This window comes from Rutilus rutilus, assembly GCF_951802725.1.
Source record: "Rutilus rutilus genome assembly, chromosome: 10".
In the NCBI taxonomy this organism is placed as follows: domain Eukaryota; kingdom Metazoa; phylum Chordata; class Actinopteri; order Cypriniformes; family Leuciscidae; genus Rutilus; species Rutilus rutilus.
Window position 1 is genome coordinate 16,732,946 of NC_140215.1, and position 13,799 is coordinate 16,746,744.

Genomic DNA, 13,799 nt, shown 5'->3' on the forward strand with positions numbered 1-13,799 from the left:
ATACCGGGAGTGTCACAGCTCTGTCACAAACCAAGAGAAAACCCAGAACAAGGGTGACAGAACTGTGACAGCGATTTATTCATTTTGGGGTAAAAATAATAATAATAATAATAATAATAAAAAAAACCAGCCCAAGTGCCTCTACTATGTTATGGTTTTGACTTGAATAATATAAATAGGTGTGTTATGTTTTTATTACTATAAATGTAACAGTTCAAATTTAATACTGTCACCCTTAGATTGTTCATTTAGTCAAAATCCCTCTCTGGTTTTGTGTCAGTGAAGGGTTTATATGCTGTTTATATGCTGCGATTTAAATTCTAAATTAATTGGATAGTTATTTTTTTTTATAAAAACATATACAAGTAACTAGGTGTTTACATAAGTATTAGTGACGGGAAGTCAGATTCTGGATCTTTCGGACAGTTCGTTTCAATGACCTGTTTAAAAAAAAGCCTAATTTAAGTCAACTACATGGTTTACACATGCTTGTATCAGCAGCTTGTCGGTTCTTCACAGACATGTCTGAGTCTGAACTGTTTCCTTAGTTTAATGTACTGGTGACTCGAGAACGGTACCGTTAACCGACTCTTGACTCGAGAAAGAACTGCTATCATCACTGTACTGCTATTGACTCGAGAACTACTGCCATCAGATCAGTGTTATATTTCCAATTCGTTTCTTTTGTTATACTCTATGCTTTTCAGCAAAATACAACAGAAACATACATTTTGCTGCCTTTATGAAACCCTCGGCAGACAGTACTCTTGGACTAACTGGAGTGTTGAATGAGTTGGCAGGGATGACTGTTAGGCACGTCCGAAAGTGAGTTTTGATTGAGCAACTTGTAGATCTCTGCTAACTCGTGCCACAAACTTTTACATTTTGTAAACTGGAAATGGCAATAAATAATGCACAGTTGCTTTGAGATACAATGGTAGTTAATTTAGTGTATTAAAGAGCTCTTATGTGAGGTTTAAGAATGATTGCTGACCCTTTAGGCCAGGGGTGGGCAACTTCGGTCCTGGAGGGCCACTGTCCTACAGAGTTTAGCTTCAACCCTAATCAAACACACCTGAACAAGCTAATCAAGGTCCTCAGGATTACTAGAAAATTACAGGCAGGTGATTTTTTCAGGGTTGGAGCTAAACTCTGTAGGACAGTGGCCCTCCAGGACCGAAGTTGCCCACCCCTGCTTTAGGCCAATAATCATCATAACAACCTTGCATCCATAATGTTTATTTTAGCTGTTCACAGCATGTGGCACAAATTAATATATTGTATTTAGCTATTGTCAGCGGCACATGCTTTATTCATAGGTTGGCATGTTGCCATTTTTTTTACGTATTGCTCATTGTATTATATGGTCTATGGTCTCTGACTGCTGGTTCAATGAAATGTGTTCTTTTTTTATTGAAATTTACTTCTCTTGACTCAAGCTGTGCCTAATGATAGGGTTTGGTGATAAACTCACACACACACACACACACACACACACACACACACACGTTCTACCTCTTTCTTTCCGTTTCCCTCCGTTTTGATTTAATGAGGCATGGAATGATGCTGTGGCATAATGTTGAGCAGCTGCAGAACGTTGAACCTACAGAAGGCAAACATATCCGCACACAAACACAGACACACAACAGTGAATTCTGAGCTCAGCATTCAAGACATGAATGCATAAATACCTGACAGTAAAATAAAATGGTGTTTTATATACATTAAATCTGGATCTACACAAATCTATATGCTCATTAAATTAAAAATGAATGTAAAATATTTAAAATTATTTAAAATGGTATTCCCAAACTTGCGTTGTTGAATGTTTTGCATTGTGACTCGCATTGTGAAAATAAGGTTTTGACTATTGCAATGTGACGTCACTGATGGAGATTCTCTGTGCTGAACATAAAAGACCCAACTAATCGAAAAGGAAATTAATTCTTGACTGTTTACTTGTAAATTTAATTGATTAGTTGTTGCAGCACTATATCTTGGCTCATGGGTAATTAAGGTAGTACAGCCATTTGAGAAAAACAAAAGCTAGTTCTGATTTAGACTAAAAGCAATACGCAGAAAAGGTCTTATCAAGCCATTTATGGATCTATGCTACATTTTAAACATGAAGTCTGGTCTAAATATAAGGCTCAGTAAATGCTTATTGTGTGTCAATATTGAATGTTCACGTTTAATGTTAACTCTGACGGCAGATATTATGTTGTGACAGGAACTCAGTTCTGGTGTCTTCTGGATATCGTGCCCATTAAGAATGAGAAGGGAGAGGTGGTGCTCTTTCTAGTATCACACAAGGACATAACAGACAACAAGAAAGTCCAAGATGAAGAACAGAGCCCAGAAAGAGGTGAGTGTTGCTACCTGCATGATGGGATTTTCCAGATTCCAGTTAAAACCAAATTTCTTTTACTATTAATTAAGTATATAATAATATATACTATTATTGCGTGTGTGTGTGTACGTGAATATATAATTTTATTTAATTATATATATTTAATTGTCTCTATTTTTAAGTGTATTTTATTTTTATTTTTTGCTGTCATCTCGCTCACAACCATCACATGAGAAAATTATATTTACAATTCTTTATTAGTATGTAATATTGGTAGATCCCTACTTTTTATCCTCTAGGTCTTTAGTAAACCATCTACAGTATGTACTGGTGGTTTAAAGAACCCAGAAACCAATGCACTGATTCTTGCAGTTTAAAAAAAAAAAGTTTTTGCTTGTTAATCCAGTCTGGCAAATACCTTCAGTAATGAGGGTTACCTTTTAAAATGTACTAAAAACACAGTTGTACTGTTTTGATTAAAAAAGAGAAAAGCAAGGGTCATAATGAGTTAAAAAAATAGCTGTATAGTATACAGTAAAGGTAGGTACAGAAGCAAAGTGCTATAACAAAGGGAGTATGGTTTCAAAAGGGCAAATTGTCTTTTTATACAGACAGCAACATTTTTAGCCTTCTACGGGATGCTCTACAAAGCGTATTACAGGATAATTTTGCCTATTCTCCCTTAATTCCACTAATATTCATATGCACACATACCTCGAACACCTGGTCCTGTCAGTGTCATACTTAGAAAGCTTATCCTATCCTCTATTTCTCATTCCCTCTCACTTCTTGGCTACTGAATCATGTGTTGTGGATGCTTCGATACAGGCCAGCAGCATCTCATGTGGTGCTCGCTGTTACAGTAATCCTGACACTTCTCCTCCCCAGAGAGAAAGAGAGAGAGAGAGCAGTAGACTGATAAAGAGAGGGAGATGAAAACACACACAAACGACACAGGGAGGGCCGGTAGGAGAGCTTGGCACAGAGGTGTGAAGCTCCCTTTAGTGGCCTGAGCTTGAGCCAAAGCACGGTTACTGTTCATTTGGTTGATGGATGAACATTGTACTGGCACTAGGAATAATAAATCTAGTCAATGATGTCAACTCATTAAAAGTGAATTATTGAAATCACTTAAGAAAAGCATAATTAGACTTATATAATAAAGGGGAAAAGCCCCAAAAAAAGGACAGAATGAGGATTTTGGAAAGAACTAAAAAAAAATACATTGGAGGATTTGTAAGACATCTAGTTACAAGAAACTGACAGATGGTTCTCTCCAAATTAAAGTCATCAATTAAAACTAAAGCCATCAATTAAAATCAACACTTCAGTCAAGGGTTGGCTGCTGGGAACATGTTAGTTTGCATTTGAGAAGAGAGCAAATCTCCTCTAATGTCTTTCTGTCAGTCTGTCTTTCTGTTTCTTTCTGTAATATTCTTCTATTCAGCAAGGAAATAAATTAATCAAAAATGAGAGTTAAGACATTTATCATATATAAATGTATATGTATATATGCAAATAAATGATGTTCTTTTTATTTGCAATTGTTTAAAATATGTTGTTGTTGTTGTTGTTGTTGTTGTTTTGGAGCTTGAGATGTTTTTGGCGTGAAAAAAGCAACCAAAACTAAATTTCTCTTTTGTGTTCTATGAACTAAAGCAAATGATACAGGTAGGGAATGGCATGATATTAGAGTAAAATTATGACAGAATTTAGATTTTTGGGTGCACTACTGCTTTAAAAACAAATTATGGCTACTAAGTCACTATGTCACAGAATCAGGCCACCTTTCAAAATATCTCTGAACACCCCTGGTGCATGATAGAATGAGAGTCTGGTAGCCTTTAGAGAGGGAAGAAGAACAAGCACAAACAACCAAATTAGCATCTTTTTCCTTTTTAAAAAGCTTCAAAAGGCTACAATTGTCCATTATAAATGTGGCTGTTTATTTCCCATGGTGTTATCTAGCTGTGTTCGCAATTTTTCAAATGAATAAGTGTTGTGTTTTACATTGGATGCATTACTTTTTTGTCATATTTACAAACCCTTGATAAACTAATGAATGCAAATGTAATTTGTATTGAGCAGGCAGCATGCTAATGGATAAATGTAATCGTTCTATTCGTTCAGAAGATTATGGGTGAGAAATTAAGGTAGACTTTTCTAATAACTTCAGTTAAGTAATGGTTCAAATCGGTGCTCTTGTTTCACTGATGCGCAGTAAAGCAACGTGGTATTTTTTTTGTTTTTCTACCTTGATGTTATTTTGTGTTGAGCAAAACAGTTCTGAAATGAAATCAATAAAAATGATATATGGCTGTTCTCTGCTTAGACGTGGAGACGGGGTTGGAGGTGCACAAGGTCACACGGCCACCGGGCTTCAATGCCAACCGGCGGCGCAGTAGAGCTGTGCTTTACCAGCTGTCTGGACACCTGCAGAAACAAGACAAGAGCAAACTCAAGATCAACAATGTAAGTCCTTAAACTCTCAGTTACAATGTCTTACCTGGATTTACCCCTAGCCTGCACCTTCAGCAGTGCAATATTTACACTATTTGCATTGAATATGTCAAGTATTACAGAAGTATAAAATACAACAATGAATTTGTAAAGATGAATAAATAGATAAACAATATTGTGTTCACTTATGAGAAAAAGTCATCAGTGTGGCTTTTCAGGTCATTTACTTTTTCTTCTCAAAGGTATTGGATTATTTAATTAATTGTGACTGAGCAGCACACATCATACTGTTTATGGAAATATTGATTAAAGTTAAAAATGTAACTAAAAATTCATTAAACATTTCTGTCTGAACATTGCTATCATTTAGAACATGTTTGGCGAGAAGCCGCCCATCCCAGAGTACAAAGTGGCAGCCATTCAGAAGAGCCGTTTCATTCTTCTCCATTATGGCACCTTCAAAGCTGGCTGGGATTGGCTGATCCTGTTAGCGACCTTTTATGTAGCAGTTACTGTTCCCTACAATGTTTGTTTCACTGTTGTCGGTGGACGGGATGAGGCATCGACCCCTAGAAGTCCACCGAGTGTGAGCGACATCCTTGTGGAAATCCTTTTCATGTTAGGTAAGGCTCAACCTTCAGTGCTATAGTTTTTCGTTTGATCCCATAGCCTGCTAATATGTTCAGGTTTGTGTGCTGTGCAGACAGTCTTTTATATCACAGGTAATATACAGTCAGACATCTTTCAATTACTCGGAGCTAGTAAAAAGTTCAAGATGTTACTAAGCAAACGTCATTAAAACACATCTAGCAATTATAAAGCCTTAAAAACACGAGAAACTGAAAAGATTTTGAAGGACAGTTCAGCAAATACAAATGCTAAAGATATGTTTTATATATCAAAAGTAACTCTTCAGAAGGCCCATTTTTTCAAATTCATTTATGAGTAAAGTAAGATTCCTATCTGTAGCTATTGCCATACAGGTTAAGGATATACTCGTATACAAATCCATTAGACAAAACATCATATCTCCAGCCATCACCTTTATGTATATTAGAAATTCACAGTGTGTGGATAAGCTTTTTAGCACTTCTTAAGGGCAGTTAGTGTTTAATGACAGGATCTGTTTCTGCCCATTAAACACAATTTCATAATGTAGAAAAAACTATTTGTATCATCAAAACATTTGCAAAGAAGTGCCTAAAGTCATTTACTAAACTGAGCTTCAATTAAGTGCTACTGTATTTGCTGCAATTGCAATTTCCATTAAGTAGTATTATAGTCACTACCCAGACCAAACTTGTATAACCTGTCACTGAACGAGGTAATGATTAAAATACAGTTTTCTATGCTTTAATAATAAAATAATATCTGTCTTCTATTTTTTTCTTTTTTTCCCTGTGACAGATATTTTACTAAACTTTCGCACCACATTTGTGAGCACATCAGGCCAGGTGGTGTATGATGGACGATCTATCTGTGTGCATTATGTCACAACCTGGCTCTTCGTGGACCTGATTGCTGCGCTACCTTTTGACCTGTTGTATGCCTTCAATGTCAGTGTGGTAAGTGTTAATTTTGCTCATTTATATGTCATTTTGAGCCAACTGTTTATTCACAGTTTTAAGTATCTATGTATTTGTGCTTAAATAGTTTTTTAAAGGCACAATATGTAAAATTTTTACATAAAAATATCCCAAAACCACTAGCACAGTGTTATATATTTTGTTCACTTGTGTACTTGCGTTATCCCAAATGATTCCAAAAATGTTTAAATACAGATAAATTTGCAAATTTAGCGGCCCTCCTCATTGCGTCGACTTGTCAGTTGTGTCATGTCTACGTCAGATTGATTTACATTGGAGGTATAAGGCAACGACTCCCATCATTCCAAGCTCCTTCACAGCGTCATCAAGCTACGCCTTTGTTATTGTATATTTGAATATGCGACTTCTATCTGTGAAAACTACATACTGTGCCTTTAATGGGCCTCACACAGAGCTTTGTGGGACACACACACCATATTTTATATGATGCTGGGCATTCCATCTTAAATAATTATTAATACTATAATTTCCTTTTGAGCTATGCATTCCATCTCTGTGTGTCTAGTACTTTGGAGTTCATCTGCTGAAGACTGTTCGATTGTTACGGCTTCTACGCTTGCTGCAAAAGCTGGAGCGCTACTCCCAATACAGTGCAGTTGTACTCACATTACTCATGTCGATGTTTGCCTTGCTGGCACATTGGATGGCCTGTGTCTGGTACGTAATCGGGCGCAGCGAGATTGAGAATAACAGCCCTGGTTCCTGGGACATTGGTGAGTATCATATCTACAAACTGTCAACATAGCTGTGTCAATCTTTCAAATGTATTTAAACAGATTCTTTAGGTCAGTTTTTCCCTTGAACTGGCTGAGTTCAAATAAAAGTTATGATTTTAAAAATTTATTAGATGTTTTATGAAACCAGATAATGTAAGTGAAATTAAAAAGTCAACAACAACAAAAGAAAAAAACTGGATGGCAGTTAGGATATTAGCATACGTACTGATTCAGATCAGATGCTGGCCTTATTTTGTTAGCCTAAATTGGACAGAAACCATCTTATTTATTTTCACATGTGAAAGTGTTCTTTTCACAGTGTCTCATACACAAGGATCGTTATTGAAGATGTCTGTCCACTAACATGCTTATTACATTGAAAATGTACGACAGCCTCTTCATGTGCCTTACAAAAAGACTTCAGATTACAAATTACTTTTCAAATCAGGTAGACTGAAAAATACGCCAGACGTAATGCATTTTGTTAGAAAGACAGAACATTCTCTGGCTCTTGAACGCCACAGGCACACCTCTAAAGACCTGATGAGACAGTCTCCGATATAAGACATTATCTTCACGTCATTTCAAGTCTAACTCTGAACAAACTTACCTTTTTCACATTTGTTCATGAACAAGTGAATTACTGTATCAATTTGACTGGAAATGAACCTCTCTCTCAGTCTCCCATGTGCTGCTCTCCACATGAAAGAGAAAAAAAGACCAAGGGTAAAATAAATTACTGTAGTGCACAGAAGAGTGTATGATGAAATTTATATGATCTAGACCGCATTTAGTTATGGTCCTCTATTTTGATTAGCCTTTTACTGACTGTTTCTGCAGGTTACATAGTTACAGTATCACTGAGTCATTGAATCAATCATTCAACTGATTCGGTCAAAAACATTAATAAATTTAGGAACGTCACTGCAGTGAGACTGCTTTGACCTCAACAAAATAAAAAAAAGTAAATCTAAAATGTTTAAAATGTAAGTTACTCAATATTAACATTGCTTTTACTCACTCGTTTAATAACAATATAACACTCACGATATCATGATCATGCTGTTGATCCAGTTACTTACAACAGCACTCATGCCTGTGTGATATTGCTCAGTCACTGAATTGAATCATGTTCAGTGTATCGATTAAATTAAATTGCTATAAACAAATTTTTTAACTGAATTGACAGAAACCAATGATTTGTGAATTGATTCAAAGATTCACAACCATATATAAATATAAATTGATATAATATATAAATTAATTTAAATTAATTAATTAAATTCCTGACACTTGGTGAGATCCATAAGTGGCTTTGGCTACCATTTGGTGTTGTTGTCATACACAGAAGCCTACTTAAAATATGGGTGTGTCCAACCTATTTGCACATATTATTTGAGAATTTATTCATAGAAAATCCCCTACAATATGCCCACAGTCTAATACCATCTGTCATGTCTAATGAAAGCAATTCTGATTAGCCTCAGCATCAGTAGTAACCTCAGGCACATCTGAGCCCTAACTGACCACTATACCACACTGGCTACTGGCCAGCAGTTTAAATTTCATGCACATGTTCTCCCGAAAAGCAAGGATTCTACTTCAGTATCCAGTCTCTGCTGCTGTTGCCAACAATATCACACACCATTCCCTTTTGCCCAGTTTTACATTGGCCAGCCATTAAATATTAAGCACATGAGGCTGTCTTGACACATTTAGTTTTGTTAGTGGAAATGGAACTTTTTAGCATTCTGCACATCAGATGGAATTCTTAACACTGAAACACATGACACATCACATGAGACTCAAATGTTTTACAGTTCGGCTTTCAAATGGTGAATGTAGAATATTGTTAATTTTCTAGATTTACAAAAAGCTGTTTTATATCGTGTTTTAGATTGGCTCTTTACATCTATTAATATTTGTGGAAACTTGAGATAGTGTTATTGATAGTAATGAAATATTGAAGTAGTTTTGAGTAGTGCTGTCTATCTTTGTTGGAAATGGGGAAATGAAAGAATGTAAATGGATTGGAGTTCTGCTGTATGATGAAAGGTTTCTCTGAGGGTTCCTCCAGGAGCTGATTGAACTCGTGTTGCTTTGCGCCTCTGTCTCTGTCTTTTTTTAAAGGCTAGCAGCCCGGCAGACCTTGAGAGACTAGAGAGGATTTTCAAGTTGGCTCCAAAAATCCCAGTGTCAAATCAGCAAACTTCTTGATTCTTTCTTAAGTGGTTTGGAGGAGAACATAGATTGCCCAACTATTAGAAATAAATTATCCTTTTTTAGTCTTGTTATTACAGGAATTTTAATATCCTCTTCTTGCCCATCAATCTCCCTCATCTCCCTCAACCAACACTGATTCGGTAGCCCTCTATTTCTGCTTGAGGATCCTGTAAGCTTGAAAGTAAGCTTTCATGTGTACTTGTCCTTTTTTTTCCTCCTGCATTGATTTACAACCCAATGTAAGCTTTGTGGTCTGAGACACCATTTTTACATACATTAACGATTTTCTAATCATAGTTTCATCCTAAATAAACAGCAGGATATGTAGAGTATATATCTTTGCAGGCTGTTCCATCAGAGGCATTAATGGTATAAATTAATCTTCTGCGATGCTGTTTGCATGTATACATTTGCACTATTCTTTCTAAAGGCTGTAAGTGCACAGGTTGATGGCTGTTTTTCACAAAAAAGTGAAAGCACAAGTGCATTTGAATTTTCAAAATCTCAAATAATACAAATAACGTGACAGGAAAGCAGGCATAAATCTCTGTGGTATCTGGAGGAACCTCTCACTTATACACCAGCTTCACCCAGTCAACCCAGACACACACACACGCTTGTTGTGTTTTCATGTTTTCTGGGGACTTTCAATAGACATAATTATTTGTTATACTGTACAAACTGTATATTCTATCCATTAACCCTACCATCACAATTTTACATTTTCAAAAAACATCATTCTGTATTATTTATAAGCTGTTTTCCTCACGGGGACCAAAAATGTCCCAACAACGATTTTGGATATTGCCATCTTTGTGGGGAATTCTTTTTCCCCATAACCAGGACCACACACACATGCAAATTTTAAGTTTTGATGCCTTTAAATATAAAATAATATCTATTTTACCTCTACATTGTTGATTATTGGTAAGTTAATATGAATGCAGCTACTTAAAATATGCATGCTTTAATCATGGTTGTGAGTCTGGGCAAATTTTAACATTACTTATGAAATAAAAACTGAAAGATGTAATCTTGAAAATGTGTGAGGAACATTATTTAACTAAAATGAAATAGCTGAAGATTGTCAGATGTAGGTCGTTCTTTAAATGCACATTATGCCTGCCAGCTAAAATCATTAGTACCATATAAAAATGATAGCTATTATATGTAATATTATTAAGTATTAAAGCAATTATTTTACTTTGAGGTGAGCTCTCATTTGAGATACAGTGGGATACTGCTGGGAATACAATTAGTGTAATGGTGCAATTATAACACTTTGGTGCAATTATAACACTTACCAAATCTTTCTCAATGTAAATATTTAATGGTACTATTACATACTATTAATAGTAGTTGAGGTTTTAAATACTTTAGATACTTTTTTTTCTTTTCTTAATCTGGTCAATAAGTGATATTGGTTCTGAAAGCATAAGTGAAAGTGAGAGAAATGGGGAAAATTAGAAAGCAGATATCTTGGCCATGGACATCATGAAAGACAATTCTGCCTATTAGCACATGAAAATGTATTACAGACAACAAAGGGAAGACTTTGGATGGTATATGTCAGGAAAGGCATGACCAAGGTTTACTTTTACATTTACATTTATGCATTTGGCAGACGCTTTTATCCAAAGTGACTTACATTGCAGGGTACACATTTTATATTCTTATCAGTTCTTGAGTTCCCTGGGAATTGAACCCATGAACTTGGCGTTGCAAGCGCCAACGCTCTACTGTTTGAGCTACAGGAAAGCTTAGGAAAGGTTTCTGGTGTATGTGTACATGAGAAAGGTCTTGTAAACTGGAGCTGGTCGCTGTGTAAATGAGAAAAAAGCGTGAGTGTTTGTGTATTTGTGAAGTTTTTGTGTGATTGACAACTGCTAGCTAGAGGTTCTCTGGCACTTTTTTTCCTCTCAACCTTCATTCCCTTTCTTACCTTTCACACTTCTCTCCATCTCCCTTGGGAGTTTTTATGGTTCTTTCCAAAATATCACTTCTAATGCCACATACCACCTCCAAACTAGAAGCTTACAGACAAACAAGGAGAGAGAGAGAGAGAGAGAGAGAGAGAGAGAGAGAGAGAGAGAGAGAGAGACAAACGTAGAGTCTCAGCCTACTGCTAACTAACTGATGTTCAAAATGGTTCGAGTTCAGCACCATGGACAGGGACGACTGCTCTATATGTGCTCAGTTCTGAGAGTGGCCATGTACCCACTGTAAAACTTATAGGAGTGCCAAACCAATTGCATTTTGGGTAGTTAGTGCCAAACACACACAATAGAATATTATGAGTATTATAGATAATTTCACTGGCCAAAACAACTGAGTCTGCAAAATAGTAAATGTAAAAGTGTCTTGTCTTACATTTTCTCTTCCTCTTTCTAATAGGCTGGTTGCATGAGCTGGGTAAACGTCTGGGCACCCCCTACTTCCTGTCCCCTCTTGCATCCCTCATTCCTGATTCACTTCGCCCCACCATCTTGGATGGATTGGTGGTCAATTCAAGCCAGGGAAGCAGCACTGATTTAGTGGGACATGAGTCTGTGTGGAACTCGAGCCAATGGAACACAACAGGAGCGGGGCCGATGGGCACTTCAAATGCCGGACAGACTGCAGCCGTATTGGGAGGTGGGCCCTCGATTCGGAGTTCATATGTGACGTCCCTGTACTTCGCTTTAAGCAGTCTGACCAGCGTGGGTTTTGGCAATGTCTCAGCCAATACTGACTCAGAGAAGATCTTCTCTATCTGCACCATGCTGATTGGAGGTAATTGCAAAAGAACACAGATACATGTTCTTAAATGATTGTGAGGTTTGGATTTATAATGTTTCACTACAGAGATGTGCCAATAACCCTTTCTAAATATTAATAATTGAATCTTTTGATACCCGAAATTAAGTGTTCTTTTTTCTTGATCAGCTTAAAATATATATATATATATATACTGTGCACTACTGTTTAAAAGTTTGGGTTGGTAAGATATTTTTAAAATGAATTTCAATATTATAAAAAATTTAAAATGTTATTTATTCCTGTGATGCAAAATTCTGAAACTAATTTTCAGCAGTCATTGCTCCATTCTTCAGTGTCACCTTATCTTTCAGAAATCATTGTAATATAGTGATTTGGTGCTCATTTAAAATTTTCTTGCTGCTTAATATTTTTATTATAATATTATATTTTTATTAAAAAGTAATACTTAAAAAAATATATATTACTTTTTCAAAAACAAAAAAAAATCTACCAGAGGTAAATCTACTTTTATTTTGTGTGTGCAAAAAAAAAAAAAAAAAGAAGAATTAGGGATAATCAATGAATTCTGATTAATTTACTGGTATTTTGTGAATATTAAGTAATTATGTGATCAATAAAAAAGTGAATATTCTGATTATGAGTACTTTAAAATGTAATGTAATCTAATTACAAGTATTTAATTTTTGTAATCTGATTATGTAATCCAGATTACATATAATCAGTTACTATCCAGCACTGACCATCGTTTAACTACTACAGAAACTTTAAACATATTTCTAGAAACATGACTGTTAAGTGCATATTTGTATAATAGTCCTGCAATTACCTATTTATGCCAATGGCCAACATTCAGGATGTCTCACTGCATGTTGCATTGATTGTTTCATTGCAAAACAAGGGATTTGATTCAGTCTGTATTTGTTTATACGGTTCAAAACTTAATGTTGGCATATTTGTGTGGACTCTTAGTAAAAGGCAGCTTACATTGGCTACTCTTAGCTGTTTTATGCTAACTTGACCGCTAGGATTCGAATGCCACAGAAATGGAGCTACTTGTTATCTGCTGGGACAGCTGTAATGATTTTTGTGGCTGCATGTGCCCCATGTGGATTCGAGGGAGATGTTGTGACAGTGGACTGAATTTTAAGGCATGTCCTCTGGGCCATGAAGAGAGAGACACAGGCTTCATTGCACTTAAGAGGGGCAAATGGTTGGATGAAAAAGGCTGGTTGAATCCATGCACACTCACATACATGCACACTGAATCAATCTGTCACCAAATCCTAACACTAAGGGCCATTACTGTCACAGCCAGCTGACAGCTGGGCTCCTAACCACACACAGAGATCATACACACAGAGGGTATTTGGGGAACACTGATATGCCTTAGACTAAAAATTACCATAATTATGTCAAATGACTGAGCATTATATTAACCCGACAACAATATGATGTCCACCACTTAACCCAGAGGAAATATTTCTCAGAGTAGGCATTTTCATAGCTTAAGCTTGCTAAGATTAGCTTGGTTTAGCTTTCTTACCTTAGACTTAAAATCAACATGGAATCGAAAAGACAATTCTTGTTTTTAGGGGCCAAGCACCGAAGGTGCGGAGGCACCTATTGAAATCGTTGGCGTTCTTATTATTATTCTTCCGCTTCTTCCGCTCTGGAAGTCTGTGA

The 13,799-nt window shown here is 36.2% G+C and overlaps 1 protein-coding gene across 2 annotated transcripts in view; it reads left to right on the plus strand.

Moving 5' to 3' along the window:
• The window catches only part of kcnh3 (potassium voltage-gated channel, subfamily H (eag-related), member 3), a 129,516-nt gene that overhangs the window by 87,437 nt on the left and 28,280 nt on the right, over nucleotides 1-13,799 (plus strand). For both annotated transcript variants that reach the window (XM_084421634.1, XM_084421635.1), the window contains exons 3-8: nucleotides 2,231-2,365; nucleotides 4,683-4,822; nucleotides 5,181-5,433; nucleotides 6,218-6,375; nucleotides 6,923-7,130; nucleotides 11,751-12,128. In XM_084421634.1, the coding sequence (XP_084277760.1) occupies nucleotides 2,231-2,365; nucleotides 4,683-4,822; nucleotides 5,181-5,433; nucleotides 6,218-6,375; nucleotides 6,923-7,130; nucleotides 11,751-12,128 (1,272 nt within the window). The remainder of the gene's footprint in view (nucleotides 1-2,230; nucleotides 2,366-4,682; nucleotides 4,823-5,180; nucleotides 5,434-6,217; nucleotides 6,376-6,922; nucleotides 7,131-11,750; nucleotides 12,129-13,799) is intronic.